Below are 22,605 nucleotides of genomic sequence, written 5' to 3' on the forward strand. Positions count from 1 at the left end.
CTCTCACCACAGACCTCTGGACCTGTCCTCTCACCACAGCTCTCTGGACCTGTCCTCTCACCACAGACCTCTGGACCTGTCCTCTCACCACAGACCTCTGGACCTGTCCTCTCACCACAGACCTCTGGACCTGTCCTCTCACCACAACTCCCTGGACCTGTCCTCTGGACACTCATTCCCACTCAACACACACAACAAGGTAAGGGCCCAATCATCCTTCACATTAAGCTACAAGAATGCATATTTGAATTGGTATATACTAAGTCAACAAAACAATATTTACAGGAGGGATGAAATAAAGCCAAGTGTTATTGGTTGAATTTCAGGGTGACAGGAATGTTACGTTGGCGTGGTCCCTTAACGTAAGTTAAGGGTTTAATTGAATAGACTCTGTCTGACTAATTACAGTGCTACTGAATGGTCTCATTGTCAAGAAAAGCATTTTACTGTACTTACTGGAAACCACTCTCCCTTTCCCTCTCATTCTCTTATGGAAGGGTGTACTTTATCCTACCCACACACACACACACACACTCTACCCCCCCACACACACACACACACACTCTCTACTTACACATACCCACACACTCTCTACCACACACACTCACACTCTACCTACCCACACACACACACTCTACCTACACACACACACACACACACACACACACACACTCTACCTACACACACACACACACTCTACCTACACACACACACACACACACACACTCCACCTACACACACACTCCACCTACACACACACTCTACCTACACACACACACACACACTCTACCTACACACACACACTCACTCTCTACCTACACACACACACACACACACCCACACACACACACACACACACTCTACCTACACGCACACACACACTCTACCTACCTACACACACACACACACACACACACACACACACACACACTCACTCTCTACCTACACACACACACTATCTCTCTACCTACCTACACACACACTCTCTCTCTACCTACCTACACACACACTCTACCTACACACACACACACACACACACACTCTACCTACACGCACACACACACTCTACCTACACACACACACACACACACACACTCTACCTACACACACACACACACTCTCTACCTACACACACACACACTCTCTACCTACACACACACACACACACACACTCTCACACTCTCTACCCACACACACACTCTCTACCCACACACACACTCTCCACCCACACACACACACACACACACTCTCTCTCTACCTACACACACACACACACACACACACACACACACACACACACACACACACACACACACACACACACACTCTCTACCTACACACACACTCTCTACCTACACACACACTCTCTACCTACACACACACACACACACACACTCTACCTACACACACACACACACTCTCTACCTACACACACACACACACTCTCTACCTACACACACACACACACACACACTCACTCTCACACTCTCTACCCACACACACACTCTCTACCCACACACACACTCTCTACCCACACACACACTCTCTACCCACACACACTCTCTACCCACACACACACACACACACTCTCTCTCTACCTACCTACACACACACTCTCTACCTACACACACACTCTCTACCTACACACACACTCTACCTACACACACACACACACACACACACACACACTCTCTCTACCCACAAAGACACTCTCTACACACACTCTCTACCTACACACACAAACTCTCTACCTACACACACAAACTCTCTACCTACACACACAAACTCTCTACCTACACACACAAACTCTCTACCTACACACACACACACACACACACACACACACACACACACACACACACACACACTCTCTACCTACACACACACACACACACTCTCTACCTACACACACACACACACACACACTCTCTCTACCCACAAAGACACTCTCTACACACACTCTCTACCTACACACACACACTCTCTACCTACACACACACACTCTCTACCTACACACACACACTCTCTACCTACACACACACACACACACACACACTCTACCTACACACACAAACTCTCTACCTACACACACACACACACCACACACACACACACACTCTCTACCTACACACACACACACACTCTCTACCTACACACACACACACACTCTCTACCTACACACACACACTCTCTACCTACACACACACACACACACACACTCTACCTACACACACAAACTCTCTACCTACACACACAAACTCTCTACCTACACACACACACACACACACACACACTCTCTACCTACACACACACACACACACACACACTCTCTACCTACACACACACACACACTCTCTACCTACACACACACACTCTCTACCTACACATCAGTACACATCCCTCTTCGTACACACAGTCTGAGACACAATGGAGTGTAGAGGTCGTAACCCTGTCTGCCATCTGCAGACTATCTGTCTAACAGACAAATTAACTCCACTAAAGCAAGCAGACTGTGCCGCAGTGGTGGAAAAAATACCAAATTGTCATACTTAAAGGTAAAGATCCCTTATTAGAAAATGACTCAGGTAAAAGTGAAAGTCACCCAGTAAAATAGGGTGGTAGGTAACCTCGTGGTTAGAACGTTGGACTAGTAACTGAAAGGTTGCAAGTTCAAATCCCAGAGCTGACAAGGTAAAAATCTGTCGTTCTGCCCCTGAACAAGGCAGTTAGCCCACTGTTCCTAGGCCGTCATTGAAAATTTGTTCTTAACTGACTTGCCTAGTTAAATAAAGGTCAAATATATATATATAGGTAAAATGTATGGAGTAAAAAGTACATTATTTTCTTAAGGAATGTAGTGAAGTAAAAGTTGTCAAAAATATAAATAGTAAAGTAAAGTACAGATACCCCAAAAAACTTCTTAAGTAGTACTTTAAAGTATTTCTACTTAAGTACTTTACACCACTGTTGAGACGGAGTGTGTGTGTTTATTCTCACATGACAGTAATCCAGACACTTAGAATCAGCAGACTCTACATGAAAACAACAAACACTGACCATCAACTCAGCCAGCCTAATTCACAGGTTTAAATGGAATCTGACCAGAGCTTACTGTGTTCTATAGAGTGTCTCCTATGCCAACGTGTGTGTGTGTGTGTGTGTGTGTGTGTGTGTGTGTGTGTGAGAGAGAGAGAATGGGATGAGAGGAGAGAAAGCGATACAGCAGTATGTGTCTTTCATCTCTTTCTCCAGGAAGACACCAGACACCTTAATTACCTCCACCTGTGAGCAGACAAAGAGACACACACACCAATCTCTACTCTGCCACACCCCGATTCCCACGGTAACACTCTAGAGCCCACACAGACCCAAAGAGGAGCAGGAGGAGGGAGTGGCTGGGTGGAAGAGGTGAGGAAGATGTACTCACATCCAGTGAGTCCTCGTTGACGATGAGGAGAGACATGCCGTGGGTCACCAGACGACAGGAGTAGCCTGAGACAGAGAATACAAAACCAGATACAGCACAGAAATAGACACATATCTCTCTCTCTCTCCCTCCATGCCCCTCTCTCACCTATGTTGATGGCGGTCTCCTGTTTGTCTCCAGTGAGGACCCAGATCTTTATGTCGGCCTTCATCAGAGTAGCGATGGTCTCAGGGACCCCTGCCTGGAGACGGTCCTCTATAGCTGTGGCCCCCAACAACAACAAATCCTACAGAGAGAGAGAGAGGGGAGGGGGCTCTTTTAAGCTACACCCAAGTTGAAGAGACAGGCTGTGCTGTAGAAACATTACACAGGGTAAGAAGTGGTGTGTATCATGTCTCTGTATGTGGGTTAAACAGCAACATTCATTTTGAACTCTATTAAAACACGCAAATACAGTGATGTAGTCCCCCACACACACCCACACACCAGTTTTAAGTGGCTCTTGGCAGACTGGTGAGGGTAATTATCACTGTGGTTTACCTCAATGCTTTCCTCTTCCCTCACTTTTATCCCATCACCTTCCCTCTCCTCTCCTCTGGGCCTTCTCAAAACCCCTCTTTACTGGAGTACTGCCTCACATTATGGCCAAACAAAGGCAGCTGTGGAGTCATGTGCCGTCCTATTGGCCAGCCTTAAGGTATACACTCTCAGAATGAACGTTGTGCCTACAGCTGCCATGTCCAGACTATTACTGACCACGGACATGATCACGTCCAGATGTATACTAGAGATGTCCTCTGGGTGACCAACTGGTGTTAACACACACACACACACACACACACACACACACACACACACAGGGGGGGGGGGGGTTCCTCTGGGGAACCATGGCTTCTTTGGCACTGAGAGGTCATAAATCTCAACAGTTGATCAGTGGGACCACTCTGCCCTCTGCTGGACAAACTCACCATCACACTGACTGAAGGGGATGGAGTGAGGGGTCGTCACTATCTACCAACTCACCAACCCAGCAACACACTGACTGAAGGGGATGGAGTGAGGGGTCGTCACTATCTACCAACTCACCAACCCAGCAACACACTGACTGAAGGGGATGGAGTGAGGGGTAGTCACTATCTACCAACTCACCAACCCAGCAACACACTGACTGAAGGGGATGGAGTGAGGGGTCGTCACTATCTTACCAACTCACCAACCCAGCAACACACTGACTGAAGGGGATGGAGTGAGGGGTCGTCACTATCTACCAACTCACCAACCCAGCAACACACTGACTGAAGGGGATGGAGTGAGGGGTCGTCACTATCTTACCAACTCACCAACCCAGCAACACACTGACTGAAGGGGATGGAGTGAGGGGTCGTCACTATCTACCAACTCACCAACCCAGCAACACACTGACTGAAGGAGATGGAGTGAGGGGTCGTCACTATCTACCAACTCACCAACCCAGCAACACACTGACTGAAGGGGATGGAGTGAGGGGTCGTCACTATCTACCAACTCACCAACCCAGCAACACACTGACTGAAGGGGATGGAGTGAGGGGTCGTCACTATCTACCAACTCACCAACCCAGCAACACACTGACTGAAGGGGATGGAGTGAGGGGTCGTCACTATCTACCAACTCACCAACCCAGCAACACACTGACTGAATGGGATGGAGTGAGGGTTCGTCACTATCTACCAACTCACCAACCCAGCAACACACTGACTGAAGGGGGGATGGAGGGGGTCGTCACTATCTACCAACTCACCAAACCCAGCACACCACTGCTGAAGGGGATGGAGTGAGGGGTCGTCACTATCTACCAACTCACCAACCCAGCAACACACTGACTGAAGGGGATGGAGTGAGGGGTCGTCACTATCTACCAACTCACCAACACACTGACTGAAGGGGATGGAGTGAGGGGTAGTCACTATCTTACCAACTCACCAACCCAGCAACACACTGACTGAAGGGGATGGAGTGAGGGGTCGTCACTATCTACCAACTCACCAACCCAGCAACACACTGACTGAAGGAGATGGAGTGAGGGGTAGTCACTATCTACCAACTCACCAACCCAGCAACACACTGACTGAAGGGGATGGAGTGAGGGGTCGTCACTATCTACCAACTCACCAACCCAGCATCACACTGACTGAAGGGGATGGAGTGAGGGGGTCGTCACTATCTACCAACATCACCAACCCAGCATCACACACTGACTGAAGGGGATGGAGTGAGGGGTCGTCACTCTCTACCAACTCACCAACCCAGCAACACACTGACTGAAGGGGATGGAGTGAGGGGTAGTCACTATCTACCAACTCACCTACCCAGCAACACACTGACTGAAGGGGATGGAGTGAGGGGTCATCACTCTCTACCAACTCACCAACCAGCAACACACTGACTGAAGGGGATGGAGTGAGGGGTCGTCACTATCTACCAACTCACCAACCCAGCAACACACTGACTGAAGGGATGGAGTGAGGGGGTCGTCACTATCTACCAAACTCACCAACCCAGCAACACACTGACTGAAGGGGATGGAGTGAGGGGTTCGTCACTATCTACCAACTCACCAACCCAGCAACACACTGACTGAAGGGGATGGAGGAGTGAGGGGTCGTCACTATCTACCAACTCACCAACCCAGCATCACACTGACTGAAGGGGATGGAGTGAGGGGTCGTCACTATCTTACCAACTCACCAACCCGCAACACAATGACCTGAAGGGGATGGAGTGAGGGGGTCGTCACTATCTACCAACTCACCAACCCAGCAACACACTGACATGAAGGGGATGGAGTGAGGGGTCCGTCACTATCTACCAACTCACCAACCCAGCAACACACTGACTGAAGAGATGGAGTGAGGGAGGTAGTCACTATCTACCAACTCACCAACCCCAGCAACACCTGACTGAAGGAGATGGAGTGAGGGGGTCGTCACTATCTACCAACTCACCAACCCAGCAACACACTGACTGAAGGGGATGGAGTGAGGGGTCGTCACTATCTACCCAACTCACCAACCCAGCAACACACTGACTGAAGGAGATGGAGTGAGGGGGTAGTCACTATCTACCAACTCACCAACCCAGCAACACACTGACTGAAGGGGATGGAGTGAGGGGGTAGTCACTATCTTACCAACTCACCAACCCAGCATCACACTGACTGAAGGGGATGGAGTGAGGGGTAGTCACTATCTTACCAACTCACCAACCCAGCAACACACTGACTGAAGGGGATGGAGTGAGGGGTCGTCACTATCTACCAACTCACCAACCCAGCAACACACTGACTGAAGGGGATGGAGTGAGGGGTAGTCACTATCTTACCAACTCACCAACCCAGCAACACACTGACTGAAGGGGATGGAGTGAGGGGTAGTCACTATCTTACCAACTCACCAACCCAGCAACACACTGACTGAAGGGGATGGAGTGAGGGGTCGTCACTATCTTACCAACTCACCAACCCAGCATCACACTGACTGAAGGGGATGGAGTGAGGGGTAGTCACTATCTACCAACTCACCTACCCAGCAACACACTGACTGAAGGGGATGGAGTGAGGGGTCGTCACTATCTACCAACTCACCAACCCAGCAACACACTGACTGAAGGGGATGGAGTGAGGGGTCGTCACTATCTACCAACTCACCAACCCAGCAACACACTGACTGAAGGGGATGGAGTGAGGGGTCGTCACTATCTACCAACTCACCAACCCAGCAACACACTGACTGAAGGGGATGGAGTGAGGGGGTAGTCACTATCTACCAACTCACCAACCCAGCAACACACTGACTGAAGGGGATGGAGTGAGGGGTAGTCACTATCTACCAACTCACCAACCCAGCATCACACTGACTGAAGGGGATGGAGTGAGGGGTCGTCACTATCTACCAACTCACCATCACACTGACTGAAGGAGATGGAGTGAGGGGTAGTCACTATCTACCAACTCACCAACCCAGCAACACACTGACTGAAGGGGATGGAGTGAGGGGGTAGTCACTATCTTACCAACTCACCATCACACTGACTGAAGGGGATGGAGTGAGGGGTAGTCACTATCTTACCAACTCACCATCACACTGACTGAAGGGGATGGAGTGAGGGGTAGTCACTATCTACCAACTCACCAACCCAGCAACACACTGACTGAAGGGGATGGAGTGAGGGGTAGTCACTATCTTACCAACTCACCAACCCAGCAACACACTGACTGAAGGGGATGGAGTGAGGGGTAGTCACTATCTTACCAACTCACCAACCCAGCAACACACTGACTGAAGGGGATGGAGTGAGGGGGTAGTCACTATCTACCAACTCACCAACCCAGCAAACACACTGACTGAAGGGGATGGAGTGAGGGGTCCGTCACTACTTACCAACTCACCACCCAGCTCACACTGACTGAAGGGGATGGAATGTGAGGGGTAGTCACTATCTACCAACCACTCACCAGCAACACACTGACTGAAGGGATGGAGTGAGGGGTCGTTCACTATCTACCAAACTCACCCAACCCAAGCAAACACTGACTGAAGGGGATGGAGTGAGGGGTAGTCACTATCTACCAACTCACCAACCCAGCAACACACTGACTGAAGGGATGGAGTGAGGGGTAGTCACTATCTACCAACTCACCAACCCAGCAACACACTGACCTGAAGGGGATGGAGTGAGGGGTCGTCACTATCTACCAAACTCACCAACCCAGCAACACACTGACTGAAGGGGATGGAGTGAGGGGTCGTCACTATCTACCAACTCACCAACCCAGCAACACACTGATGAAGGGGATGGAGTGAGGGGTCGTCACTATCTACCAACTCACCAACCCAGCAACACACTGACTGAAGGGGATGGAGGTGAGGGGTCGTCACTATCTACCAACTCACCAACCCAGCAACACACTGACTGAAGGGGATGGAGTGAGGGGTCGTCACTATCTACCAACTCACCAACCCAGCAACACACTGACTGAAGGGGATGGAGTGAGGGGGAGTCACCAACCTACCAACTCACCAACCCAGCAACACACTGACTGAAGGGGATGGAGTGAGGGGTCGTCACTATCTACCAACTCACCAACCAGCAACACACTGACTGAAGGGGATGGAGTGAGGGGTCGTCACTATCTACCAACTCACCAACCCAGCAACAACTGACTGAAGGGGATGGAGTGAGGGGTCGTCACTATCTACCAACTCACCAACCCAGCAACACACTGACTGAAGGGGATGGAGTGAGGGGTCGTCACTATCTACCAACTCACCAACCCAGCAACACACTGACTGAAGGGGATGGAGTGAGGGGATCGTCACTATCTACCAACTCCACCAACACACTGACTGAAGGGGATGGAGTGAGGGGTAGTCACTATCTACCAACTCACCAACCCAGCAACACACTGACTGAAGGGGATGGAGTGAGGGGTAGTCACTATCTACCAACTCACCAACCAGCAACACACTGACTGAAGGGGATGGAGTGAGGGGTCGTCACTATCTACCAACTCACCAACCCAGCAACACACTGACTGAAGGGGATGGAGTGAGGGGTCGTCACTATCTACCAACTCACCAACCCAGCAACACACTGACTGAAGGGGATGGAGTGAGGGGTAGTCACTATCTTACCAACTCACCAACCCAGCAACACACTGACTGAAGGGGAATGGATGTGAGGGGTAGTCACTATCTACCAACTCACCAACCCAGCAACACACTGACTGAAGGGGATGGAGTGAGGGGTCGTCACTATCTTACCAACTCACCAACCCAGCAATCACACTGACTGAAGGGGATGGAGTGAGGGTAGTCACTATCTACCAACTCACCTACCCAGCAACACACTGACTGAAGGGGATGGAGTGAGGGGTCGTCACTATCTACCCACTCACCAACCCAGCAACACACTGACTGAAGGGGATGGAGTGAGGGGTCGTCACTATCTACCAACTCACCAACCCAGCAACACACTGACTGAAGGAGATGGAGTGAGGGGTAGTCACTATCTACCAACTCACTAACCCAGCAACACACTGACTGAAGGAGATGGAGTGAGGGGGTCGTCACTATCTACCAACTCACCAACCCAGCAACACACTGACTGAAGGGGATGGAGTGAGGGGGTCGTCACTATCTACCAACTCACCAACCCAGCAACACACTGACTGAAGGGGATGGAGTGAGGGGTCGTCACTATCTACCAACTCACCAACCCAGCAACACACTGACTGAAGGGGATGGAGTGAGGGGTAGTCACTATCTACCAACTCACCAACCCAGCAACACACTGACTGAAGGGGATGGAGTGAGGGGTAGTCACTATCTACCAACTCACCAACCCAGCAACACACTGACTGAAGGGGATGGAGTGAGGGGTCGTCACTATCTACCAACTCACCATCACACTGACTGAAGGGGATGGAGTGAGGGGTAGTCACTATCTACCAACTCACCAACCCAGCAACACACTGACTGAAGGGGATGGAGTGAGGGGTAGTCACTATCTACCAACTCACATCACACACTGACTGAAGGGGATGGAGTGAGGGGTAGTCACTATCTTACCAACTCACCAACCAGCAACACACTGACTGAAGGGGATGGAGTGAGGGGTCGTCACTATCTACCAACTCACCAACCCAGCAACACACTGACTGAAGGGGATGGAGTGAGGGGTCGTCACTATCTACCAACTCACCAACCCAGCAACACCACTGACTGAAGGGGATGGAGTGAGGGGTCGTCACTATCTACCAACTCACCAACCCAGCAACACACTGACTGAAGGGGATGGAAGTGAGGGGTCGTCACTATCTACCAACTCAACCAACCCAGCAACACACTGACTGAAGGGGATGGAAGTGAGGGGTCCGTCACTATCTACCAACTCACATCAACGCCAGCAACACACTGACTGAAGGGAGTGAGGAGGGGTAGTCCACTATCTACCAACTCACCAACCAGCGAACACACTGACTGAAGGGGATGGAGTGAGGGGTCTCACGATCTACCAACTCACAACCCAGCAACACACTGACTGAATGGATGGCGTGAGGGGTCGTCAACTATCTACAACTCACCAACCCCAGCTAACACAATTGAGCTGAATGGGATTGAGTGAGGGTCGTCACATCTACCACTCCCAACCCACAACACACTGACTGAAAGGGATTGGAGTGAGGGGTTCGTCACTATCTACCAATCTCACCAACCCAGCAACACACTGACTGAAGGGGATGGAGTGAGGGTGGTAGTCACTATCTACCACTCACCAACCCAGCCAACACACTGACTGAAGGGGATGGAGTGAGGGGTCGTCACATCTACCAACATCACCAACCCAGCAACACACTGACTGAGGGGATGGAGTGAGGGGTAGTCACTATCTACTCAACCTCACCAACCCCAGCAACACACTGACTGAAGGGGATGGAGTGAGGGGTCGTCACTATCTACCAACTCACCAACCCAGCAACACACTGACTGAAGGGGATGGAGTGAGGGTGTCGTCACTATCTACCAACTCACCAACCAGCAACACACGGACTGAAGGGGATGGAGTGAGGGGTCGTCACTATCTACCAACTCACCAACCAGCAACACACTGACTGAAGGGGATGGAGTGAGGGGTCGTCACTATCTACCACTCCACCAACCCAGCAACACCCTGACTGAAGGGGATGGAGTGAGGGGTCGTCACTATCTACCAACTCACCCAACCAGCAAACTGACTGAAGGGATGTGAGTGAGGGGTAGTCACTATCTACCAACTCACCACACAGCAACACACTGACTGAAGGGGATGGAGTGAGGGGTCGTCACTATCTACCAACTCACCAACCCAGCAACACACTGACTGAAGGGGATGGAGTGAGGGGGTCGTCACTATCTACCAACTCACCAACCCAGCAACACACTGACTGAAGGGGATGGAGTGAGGGGTCGTCACTATCTACCAACTCACCAACCCAGCAACACACTGACTGAAGGGGATGGAGTGAGGGGTCGTCACTATCTACCAACTCACCAACCCAGCATCACACTGACTGAAGGGGATGGAGTGAGGGGTCGTCACTATCTACCAACTCACCAACCCAGCAAACACACTGACTGAAGGGGATGGAGTGAGGGGTCGTCACTATCTACCAACTCACCAACCCAGCAACACACTGACTGAAGGAGATGGAGTGAGGGGGTAGTCACTATCTACCAACTCACCAACCCAGCAACACACTGACTGAAGGGGATGGAGTGAGGGGGTAGTCACTATCTACCAACTCACCAACCCAGCAACACACTGACTGAAGGGGATGGAGTGAGGGGTCGTCACTATCTACCAACTCACCAACCCAGCAACACACTGACTGAAGGGGATGGAGTGAGGGGGTAGTCACTATCTTACCAACTCACCAACCCAGCAAACACACTGACTGAGGGGATGGAGTGAGGGGTCGTCACTATCTACCAACTCACCAACCCCCGCATCACACTGACTGAAGGGGATGGAGTGAGGGGTCGTCACTATCTACCAAATCACCAACCCAGCAACACACTGACTTGAAGGGGATGGAGTGAGGGGTCGTCACTATCTACAACTCACCAACCAGCAACACCCTGACTGAAGGGGATGAGTGAGGGGTCGTCACTATCTACCAACTCACCAAACCCAGCAACACACTGACTGAAGGGGATGGAGTGAGGGGGTAGTCACTATCTACCAACTCATCCAACCCCAGCAACACACTGACTGAAGGGGATGGAGTGAGGGGTCTGTCACTATCTACCAACTCACCAACCCAGCAACACACTGACTGAAGGGGATGGAGTGAGGGGTCGTCACTATCTACCAACTCACCAACCCAGCATACACACTGACTGAAGGGGATGGAGTGAGGGGTCGTCACTAATCTACCAACTCACCAACCCAGCAACACCACTGACTGAAGGGATGGAGTGAGGGGTCGTTCACTATCTACCAACTCACCAACCCAGCAACACACCTGACTGAAGGGGATGGAGTGAGGGGTCGTCACTACTCTACCAACTCACCAACCAGCAACCCACTGACTGAAGGGGATGGAGTGAGGGGTCGTCACTATCTACCCAACTCACCAACCCAGCAACACCACTGACTGAAGGGGATGGAGTGAGGGGTCGTCACTATCTACCAACTCACCAACCCAGCAACACACTGACTGAAGGGGATGGAGTTGAGGGGTCGTCACTATCTACCAACTCACCAACCCAGCAACACACTGACTGAAGGGGATGGAGTGAGGGGGTAGTCACTATCTACAAACTCACCAACCCAGCAACACACTGACTGAAGGGGATGGAGTGAGGGGTCGTCACTATGTACCAACTCACCAACCCAGCAAACACACTGACTGAAGGGGATGGAGTGAGGGGTCGTCACTATCTACCAACTCACCAACCCAGCAACACACTGACTGAAAGGGGATGGGAGTGATGGGGTCGTCACTATCTACCAACTCACCAACCCAGCAACACACTGACTGAAGGGGATGGAGTGAGGGGTCGTCACTATCTACCAACTCACCAACCCAGCAACACACTGACTGAAGGGGATGGAGTGAGGGGTCGTCACTATCTACCAACTCACCAACCCAGCAATACACCACTGAATGAAGGGGATGGAGTGAGGGGGTATGTCCACTATTCTACCAACTCACCAATCCCCAGCAATCACACTGACTCGAAGGGATGGAGTGAGGGGTCGTCACTATCTAACCAACTCACCAACCCAGCATCACACTGACTTGAAGGGATGGGGGTCTCACTATAACTTCACCCACCCGCATACACACTGACGCTGAAGGGGATGGAGTGAGGGGTCGTCACTATCTACCAACTCACCATCACACTGACTGAAGGGGATGGAGTGAGGGGTAGTCACTATCTACCAACTCACCAACCCAGCAACACACTGACTGAAGGGGATGGAGTGAGGGGTCGTCACTATCTACCAACTCACCAACCCAGCAACACACTGACTGAAGGGGATGGAGTGAGGGGTCGTCACTATCTACCAACTCACCAACCCAGCAACACACTGACTGAAGGGGATGGAGTGAGGGGGTAGTCACTATCTACCAACTCACCATCACACTGACTGAAGGGGATGGAGTGAGGGGTCGTCACTATCTACCAACTCACCATCACACTGACTGAAGGGGATGGAGTGAGGGGTAGTCACTATCTACCAACTCACCTACCCAGCAACACACTGACTGAAGGGGATGGAGTGAGGGGTAGTCACTATCTACCAACTCACCAACCCAGCAACACACTGACTGAAGGAGATGGAGTGAGGGGTCGTCACTATCTACCAACTCACCAACCCAGCAACACACTGACTGAAGGGGATGGAGTGAGGGGTCGTCACTATCTACCAACTCACCAACCCAGCAACACACTGACTGAAGGAGATGGAGTGAGGGGTCGTCACTATCTACCAACTCACCAACCCAGCAACACACTGACTGAAGGGGATGGAGTGAGGGGGTCGTCACTATCTACCAACTCACCAACCCAGCAACACACTGACTGAAGGGGATGGAGTGAGGGGTAGTCACTATCTACCAACTCACCAACCCAGCAACACACTGACTGAAGGGGATGGTAGTGAGGGGTCGTCACTATCTTACCAACTCACCAACCCAGCAACACACTGACTGAAGGGGATGGAGTGAGGGGTCGTCACTATCTACCAACTCACCAACCCAGCAACACACTGACTGAAGGGGATGGAGTGAGGGGTCGTCACTATCTACCAACTCACCAACCCAGCAACACACTGACTGAAGGGGATGGAGTGAGGGGTCGTCACTATCTACCAACTCACCAACCCAGCAACACACTGACTGAAGGGGATGGAGTGAGGGGTAGTCACTATCTACCAACTCACCAACACACTGACTGAAGGGGATGGAGTGAGGGGTAGTCACTATCTACCAACTCACCAACCCAGCATCACACTGACTGAAGGGGATGGAGTGAGGGGTCGTCACTATCTACCAACTCACCAACCCAGCAACACACTGACTGAAGGGGATGGAGTGAGGGGTAGTCACTATCTACCAACTCACCATCACACTGACTGAAGGGGATGGAGTGAGGGGTCGTCACTATCTACCAACTCACCAACCCAGCATCACACTGACTGAAGGGGATGGAGTGAGGGGTCGTCACTATCTACCAACTCACCAACCCAGCATCACACTGACTGAAGGGGATGGAGTGAGGGGTAGTCACTATCTACCAACTCACCAACCCAGCAACACACTGACTGAAGGGGATGGAGTGAGGGGTCGTCACTATCTACCAACTCACCAACCCAGCAACACACTGACTGAAGGGGATGGAGTGAGGGGTAGTCACTATCTACCAACTCACCAACCCAGCAACACACTGACTGAAGGGGATGGAGTGAGGGGTAGTCACTATCTTACCATCACACTGACTGAAGGAGATGGAGTGAGGGGTCGTCACTATCTACCAACTCACCAACCCAGCAACACACTGACTGAAGGGGATGGAGTGAGGGGTAGTCACTATCTTACCATCACACTGACTGAAGGAGATGGAGTGAGGGGTAGTCACTATCTTACCATGCTAGACAGTACAGAGATATATCTTTGCAATAGCAATGCTAATCAGTAACCGCTAAGCCCAACCTTAACCCTTACCTTCTCTAGCAGTTCATAACAGTCCTCTAGTTTCTGGGCCCGGTCTTTAATGATGGTGCTAATCCTGGTGTACTCCTTCAGCCACTCCTGGTATACCCCCTCCTCCAGATCAACATAGGTAAAACACAGAGTCCGTAGACCTGGGGGGGGACAAGGTCAACATGTAATACACTAGTAATAATGTAGAATGGAGTGAAAGGGGAAAATGAATGTTGCAGAGAAAAAGATGGTAAAAAGGTAAGAGAACGTAGACGAAAGACAGCAGGAACAAATATGAGGAGCACATTTAAAAAGAGAAAGGCCGTACCCTCGGTGGCGAACTGCTCCAGATGTGCCATGGTCAACTCTTTGTACTGAGACGCATCAGTGAGACGCTCAAAGATCACATTATCCTGAAACACACACCATGACATCATCAACACGCGCCGGTTCATCTTCAACATGAGCAATGCCACTATGGTAATGAACTGTGACTGGGGTCAATGACTGGGGGATACTCACTGCTCCCTTGCAGTACAGACGCAGTTTCCCATCGGGGGTTCGGACCACTACAGACATGCGCTTACGGTTACTGTAGAAAAGGGAATGACTGTTAAGTGTCTGTGAATGTGTGTGTGTGTGTGTGTGTGTGTGTGTGGTTTTACTGACCTTGAAAACTCCAGCACATTCAGCAACTCAAAGCTCTTCTCCTTCCCCCTCTGAAAGACACAAACAAACAGAAAGAATTCGACAGAGAAGAGAATGACGCACCTCATCCCGTGTCTCAAACCCACACTTACAGCTTCCATGATAACGGAGCCAGGAGTCCTTGCTGTGAAAACGAAGCCCAGACCTTTGGCTCCTTTCACCAGAGCTCCTTCATCTGAGGAAAGAAAACACACATGCAGTGCACATACATGTTGAGTTGATTCGATTGGCTCTAAGGTGTAGTAGCTTGGATGTGATTGGTTCTACTGTCTAGTAGCCGAGTTATGATTGGCTCCTAGGTGTATAAGCTGCGTGGTGATAGGCCGTCTACCTGGCGAGGAGGCCTGGTAAATAAGCTGGTCCTCCTCTCTCTCTGGGACCACGGTGTGACACACCGCCATCATCGTCAGGAACTCACAGATCTGAGCAGAGGTCGGCTGGAGAGAGGGAATGAGAGAGAGAGCGAGATCGGGAGAGCGAGCAACAAAGAGAGGGTAGTCATACACAGCCCAGTGTCATTCTCATTCAGTATAATATCTATGATGACAGAAGGGGAACACCTACGTGGTTCTTCTCAATGTTCTGGATGAGAGTGGGGTCATCAAACTCTGTGGTGTTAAGACTGCTGGACGGCAGGGGGCTGAGAGAGAAGACGGACAGAATTAAAACACTACTAATCTACATGAACTACATAAAACAAAAATACAGCACAGCCAAAGCTGACCTGAAGTCCTCCATGGAACGATCAACATCTAGGTCAGGGAAGTGGCCGTATGTGATTCCAGCGATGGTACACTTCTTGAAGTGCATGACGTTACAGGTGAGCGTTCCTGTCTTATCAGAAAACAGATACTTCACCTGGGAGACAGGAAATAAAGGAAGGATAGCAGTTCACAACAGGAATCAACTCTGATTGGTTGAGCCCGGATGTGAACAGGATAAAGATTGGTGGAGTCCATCCTCACCTGGCCCAGTTCTTCGTTGAGATTGGATGTTCGAGCCATGGCGGGTGTGTCTGTCTCCGCGTAGTACATCTCCACATCCTGACACCAAACACAGAGAAGTTGGATGAAAGACATCTAAAGACAGCCAAACGCTCTCCACACACACACACACACACACACACACACACACACACACACACACACACACACGAGCCTGCGTCTGTGCGTACCCAGTTGATGAAGAGTGCCTGTGTGAACTTGACCACCTCCAGAGTGACCAGCAGGCTGATGGGGATGAGGTTGTTGTAGAGGATGATGAAGGTCAGCAGGTTATACCAGAAGTTAGTGGAGATGTCCCCTGTAGACACACACACACACACACAGTTGTATGGAAGAAGAATAAATGACTTAGAGGCATGTGTGTGTCCAGGGTTGTGTGTGTATTCTCACCGGCGCGGGACAGGTACCAGCAGGCCTCCTCAGTGTGTTGTTTGTTCCAGATGGAGGCTCCTATAGAGCTCACTAGCGCCATCACCAGGAGGATGCAGAACAGCACCAGGATCTGAACGTTGGTCACCCGCTCCACGTTAGAACGCTTCAGAGGGGCCTTGGTGGAGTTCTGGAAGGAACATTCACCACATCATTACATCCTTCGTGTGGAGCTACAAAACAACCCAAACGGCAGAGTTCAGGAACTCAGACGACCTCTATGGAGGAAGAACAGCTAACTCTACAGCCTTTATTAGAGTATCACAGTTTAGATTTGCTTGATTCAAGGCTTGAAATGTCTCACCTGCATCAGTTTGGAGTCATGTCCAGTGTAGACTATAATACCCACAACCCATTGTGTGTTCCTGAGCTGGGCACCTCGCAGCAGCACCTGGTCAGGACCCAGAGGAACCGCACTGGAAAACAACAGTGACAAGCAGGTGGAGGTTCAAAATGATGCAATCCTATGTTAGGTGTGTGTTCAGAGAGGGAGAGAGGCAGTCACGCAGACGAACAGCTCCTGGCCTCTGGTTGTTAAGAGTGAGATTAACAAGATAAATTAGCAAGAAATATATAGGTAATCAAATTGTACAAGTGAAGATTAACACAGGAGGAAAAGATTGACAGAGTGTGAGTTAAAAAAAAACACTTAATCGTGCTAAGTAAATTCAACGCAGCAGCAGTGACTGAGATACTCCTTACCCCCCACAACCCCATCCCCATCACCCCGTATCCACACCCCCAGTCAACAAGGAGGCTCACATGGGGACACCTACTAGAGAGAAGCTCTATGGGACCCCAGACACACCCCTCACTGTACCCAGACCCTGTGTACCCCAGCCCCAGACACACCCCTCACTGTACCCAGACCCTGTGTACCCCAGCCCCAGACACACCCCTCACTATACCCAGACCCTGTGTACCCCAGCCCCAGACACACCCCTCACTGTACCCAGACCCTGTGTACCCCAGACACACCCCTCACTGTACCCAGACCCTGTGTACCCCAGCCCCAGACACACCCCTCACTGTACCCAGACCCTGTGTACCCCAGCCCCAGACACACCCCTCACTGTACCCAGACCCTGTGTACCCCAGCCCCAGACCAAGCCCCAACCGTAAACCCACTACTCTGGTAAAACCCACTGAGGGGGCCATCCTCATTGACTCAAATGGGAAATTAATCCAAGAGGATAAACTCTTCCCCCACCACAAGGTGTCCAAAATATGGTGCCCAAAAATGCAGGATCCTGCATCCACATCCTGTCCCAGCCTGACTTTGGCACACCAGGCCACATTATTATTCACACCGGCACCAACAACCTTCGAGAGGAGCAGGAGAGAGTAGGCAGCCTGGTCAACAGAGTAGCAGAGAGGGCCTCTGAGTGGTTCCCCAGCTCCCACGTCACCCTCTCCACTCTGCTGCCCCGTAAAGACTTTCATCCCCGTACCATTCAGAAGGTCAACGCTGACATCACCAGAGGGTGTGGCCTACTCACGAACGTGTACATTGCTCACCACCCAACAATCACCCCAGAGCATCTGCACGACCACTCCCACCCGAGGAAGCAGACAGTAGGGATGTTTGCCAAGTTTCTAAAGGACGTGGCACTTGGTAGACAAACACCCCATGCTGTACTGGACAGAGGACCACCCAGAGACCCCTACCAGACCACTGCACCACCAAGAAGCCCCAGGCGCTAAAATAGAACTTGGTTATATTTGTGACGCTTGATGTGCTGCAAGTCCCGCCTCTCCCATCTCCTCATTGGTTTTTAGGAGCATATACCCACGTGTCTAGTTGGTTGTGGTAATGCACCTTAAAAAGTTAGTTGCCAACCGCCATATAAAGTCCAAAGAAGAAGAAGAAGAAGCCTGAAGGAGGAGATATTACTCAAAACAAACTTTTACCCTTTTATCTGTGGATTCATTGTCAGAGTAGAGGACCTTGTGCTTTTCAGGTAAAATAGCCCAATGTTTATATACCAGGACAAATGAGCTAGCTTATTTGCCATAAATGTTTAATGCTTTTTGACCTGTCCCCAAATGACCTGTCCCCACCCTGGTGTGGGTGGATAAAATCAACATGCTCGCGATGGCGAACGCACGCGTGCGAGTAGTCTGGTCAGCATGAAACAATTAGAGGCATTTGTGTGAACAGTAACCATGGGAAGTTTCTGTAGTATTATAAATGTAAGAGTTCTGAACTTCCTTAATAAGCACAATGTCTTGAGTAAAAGCCAAATTGGATTTGGATTTATACCAAAACATCGCACGACCGATCATATTTACACCCTACACACCCTGATAGATAAACATGTACACCAAAATAATACCAAAATGTACGCTTGCTTTATCGACTTCCAAAAAGCATTTGATTTTATTTGGCATACAGGACTGTTCTACAAAGTTATTGAAAGTGGTGTAGGGGGTAAAACATATGACATAATAAAATCAGTGTATACTGGCAAAACGTGCAGCATTAAAATTGTCAAGAAAATAACAGAATTCTTTAAAACACACACAGAGAGAGAGAGAGAGACAGAGAGAGAGACAGAGAGAGACAGAGAGAGACAGAGAGAGACAGAGAGAGACAGAGAGAGACAGAGAGAGAGACAGAGAGAGAGACAGAGAGAGAGAGAGAGATCAGTACTTTTGGTTGTCCAGCCGTAGGGTCCCAGTGAAGTCATACAGGTGTCTGTTGGGCTCTTCACACTCCAGACGGCCAGAGAGACCCATCAGCTCCTCCAGAGACTGGAGACCAGCTGTGAGAGGGAGACCCTGAAATACACACACACCTTGTTAGAGCAGGTACACACGAACACAAACACACACACACACACACAGCACCAGCTCCGCCGGAGGTTGATAAAGCACAGCGTTGGGGTGATTCAGCACGCGTCCCACCTGTCTGATCTTCAGGTTGGTTTCTCCGTCCAGGTTGGAGGTTTCAGTATAACACATGGCCTGAGGCTCACTGTGGAGAGAGATGGAGTCCAACTTTACCACAACATTCATCTATGCAATAGTCAAATAACAATATTGAATCATTGATCAAACTAAATGTTGACAACCCTCAATGCCTCCCCTATTACTAGTCTGACAATACTGATCAAACACTACTTTAACTAACACTGACCACACAAAAACACAAGACCGCAAACCAACCTGGAGGACACTATGACCATGTCAGCTGGAAGATGCTGCCCATTGGTCACCTTCACTATGTCTCCTACTGCCACCTTGTGGCCAGGACGCAGCAATGCAACAGCATGAGGTCAGAATGACATTGGAAATGGATGGGGGAAGAGAGAGAGAGAGAGATGCAAGATAAAGTCAGGGGAATAGAAAGAGAGAGGGATGGTGGTGGAGGGAGAGAGAGGGGGGGATGGTGGTGGAGGGAGAGAGAGGGGGATGGTGGTGGAGGGAAAGAGAGGGATGTGGTGGAGGGAGAGAGGGGGATGGTGGTGGAGGGAGAGAGAGGGGGGGATGGTGGTGGAGGAAGAGAGGGGGATGGTGGTGGAGGGAAAGAGAGGGATGGTGGTGGAGGGAGAGAGATGGTGGAGGGAAAGAGAGGGTGGAGGGAGAGGGAGGGATGGTGGTGGAGGAAGAGAGGGGGATGGTGGTGGAGGGAAAGAGAGGGATGGTGGTGGAGGGAGAGAGAGGGATGGTGGTGGAGGGAGAGAGATGGTGGAGGGTGAGAAATGGTGGAGGGAGAGAGAGGGGGATGGTGGTGGAGGGAGAGAGGGGGATGGTGGTGGAGGGAGAGAGGGGGATGGTGGTGGAGGGAAAGAGAGGGATGGTGGTGGAGGGAAAGAGAGGGTGGAGGGAGAGGGAGGGATGGTGGTGGAGGGAGAGAGGGATGTGGTGGAGGGAGAGAGAGAGAGGGATGGTGGTGGAGGGAGAGAGGGGGATGTGGTGGAGGGAGAGGGAGGGTGGTGGTGGAGGGAGAGGGAGGGTGGTGGTGGAGGGAGAGAGAGGGATGGTGGTGGAGGGAGAGAGAGGGATGGTGGTGGAGGGAGAGAGGGGGATGTGGTGGAGGAGAGAGGGGGATGTGGTGGAGGGAGAGAGGGGGATGTGGTGGAGGGAAAGAGAGGGATGTGGTGGAGGGAGAGAGGGGGATGGTGGTGGAGGGAAAGAGAGGGATGGTGGTGGAGGGAGAGAGGGGGATGTGGTGGAGGGAGAGAGGGGGATGTGGTGGAGGGAGAGAGGGGGGGTGGTGGAGGGAGAGAGGGGGGGGGGGGGGGGTGGAGGGAGAGAGGGGGGGGTGGTGGTGGTGGAGGGAGAGGGAGGGATGGTGGTGGAGGGAGAGGGAGGGATGGTGGTGGAGGGAAAGAGGGGATGTGGTGGAGGGAGAGAGGGGGATGTGGTGGAGGGAGAGGGAGGGATGGTGGTGGAGGGAGAGGGAGGGATGGTGGTGGAGGGAGAGGGAGGGATGGTGGTGGAGGGAGAGAGAGGGTGGTGGTGGAGGGAAAGAGAGGGGGATGGTGGTGGAGGGAGAGAGGGGGATGTGGTGGAGGGAGAGAGGGGGATGTGGTGGAGGGAGAGAAGGGGGATGTGGTGGAGGGAGAGAAGGGGATGTGGTGGAGGGAGAGAGAGGGATGTGGTGGAGGGGGAGAGAGAGGGGGGTGGTGGTGGAGGGAGAGAAGGGGATGTGGTGGAGGGAGAGAGGGGGATGTGGTGGAGGGAGAGGGAGGGTGGTGGTGGAGGGAGAGAGGGGGATGTGGTGGAGGGAGAGAGGGGGATGTGGTGGAGGGAGAGAGGGGATGTGGTGGAGGGAGAGGGAGGGATGGTGGTGGAGGGAGAGGGAGGGATGGTGGTGGAGGGAGAGAGAGGGTGGTGGTGGAGGGAAAGAGAGGGGGATGGTGGTGGAGGGAGAGAGGGGGATGTGGTGGAGGGAGAGAGGGGGATGTGGTGGAGGGAGAGAAGGGGGATGTGGTGGAGGGAGAGAAGGGGATGTGGTGGAGGGAGAGAGAGGGATGTGGTGGAGGGGGAGAGAGAGGGGGGTGGTGGTGGAGGGAGAGAAGGGGATGTGGTGGAGGGAGAGAGGGGGATGTGGTGGAGGGAGAGAGGGGGATGTGGTAGAGGGAGAGAGGGGGATGTGGTAGAGGGAGAGAGGGGGATGTGGTGGAGGGAGAGAAGGGGATGTGGTGGAGAGAGAGAGGGGGATGGTGGTGGAGGGAGAGAGAGGGATGGTGGTGGAGGGAGAGAGAGGGATGGTGGTGGAGGGAGAGAGGGAGAGGGATGGTGGAGAGAGGGGGATGGTGGTGGAGGGAGAGAGGGAGGGAGAGAGAGGGAGGGAGAGA

General features: G+C 51.6%; 1 protein-coding gene across 3 annotated transcripts in view; it reads right to left on the bottom strand.

Annotated features, from left to right (window-relative positions):
• Window positions 1–22,605, bottom strand: part of LOC115195482 (phospholipid-transporting ATPase IB) — a 102,329-nt gene that overhangs the window by 52,653 nt on the left and 27,071 nt on the right. For 2 of the 3 annotated variants that reach the window (XM_029755365.1, XM_029755366.1), the window contains exons 7-23: window positions 20,468–20,541; window positions 20,207–20,276; window positions 19,953–20,080; window positions 17,604–17,715; window positions 17,261–17,429; window positions 17,041–17,168; window positions 16,832–16,909; window positions 16,591–16,724; window positions 16,431–16,506; window positions 16,198–16,303; window positions 15,959–16,041; window positions 15,828–15,877; window positions 15,681–15,750; window positions 15,487–15,571; window positions 15,180–15,319; window positions 3,575–3,713; window positions 3,428–3,492 (exon numbers count right to left, since the gene is read on the bottom strand). In XM_029755365.1, the coding sequence (XP_029611225.1) occupies window positions 3,428–3,492; window positions 3,575–3,713; window positions 15,180–15,319; window positions 15,487–15,571; window positions 15,681–15,750; window positions 15,828–15,877; window positions 15,959–16,041; window positions 16,198–16,303; window positions 16,431–16,506; window positions 16,591–16,724; window positions 16,832–16,909; window positions 17,041–17,168; window positions 17,261–17,429; window positions 17,604–17,715; window positions 19,953–20,080; window positions 20,207–20,276; window positions 20,468–20,541 (1,707 nt within the window). The remainder of the gene's footprint in view (window positions 1–3,427; window positions 3,493–3,574; window positions 3,714–15,179; window positions 15,320–15,486; window positions 15,572–15,680; window positions 15,751–15,827; window positions 15,878–15,958; window positions 16,042–16,197; window positions 16,304–16,430; window positions 16,507–16,590; window positions 16,725–16,831; window positions 16,910–17,040; window positions 17,169–17,260; window positions 17,430–17,603; window positions 17,716–19,952; window positions 20,081–20,206; window positions 20,277–20,467; window positions 20,542–22,605) is intronic. The other variant, XM_029755367.1, reaches the window with a different exon arrangement.

The sequence above is a fragment of the Salmo trutta genome, chromosome 6 (genome assembly GCF_901001165.1).
Source record: "Salmo trutta chromosome 6, fSalTru1.1, whole genome shotgun sequence".
NCBI lineage: Eukaryota > Metazoa > Chordata > Actinopteri > Salmoniformes > Salmonidae > Salmo > Salmo trutta.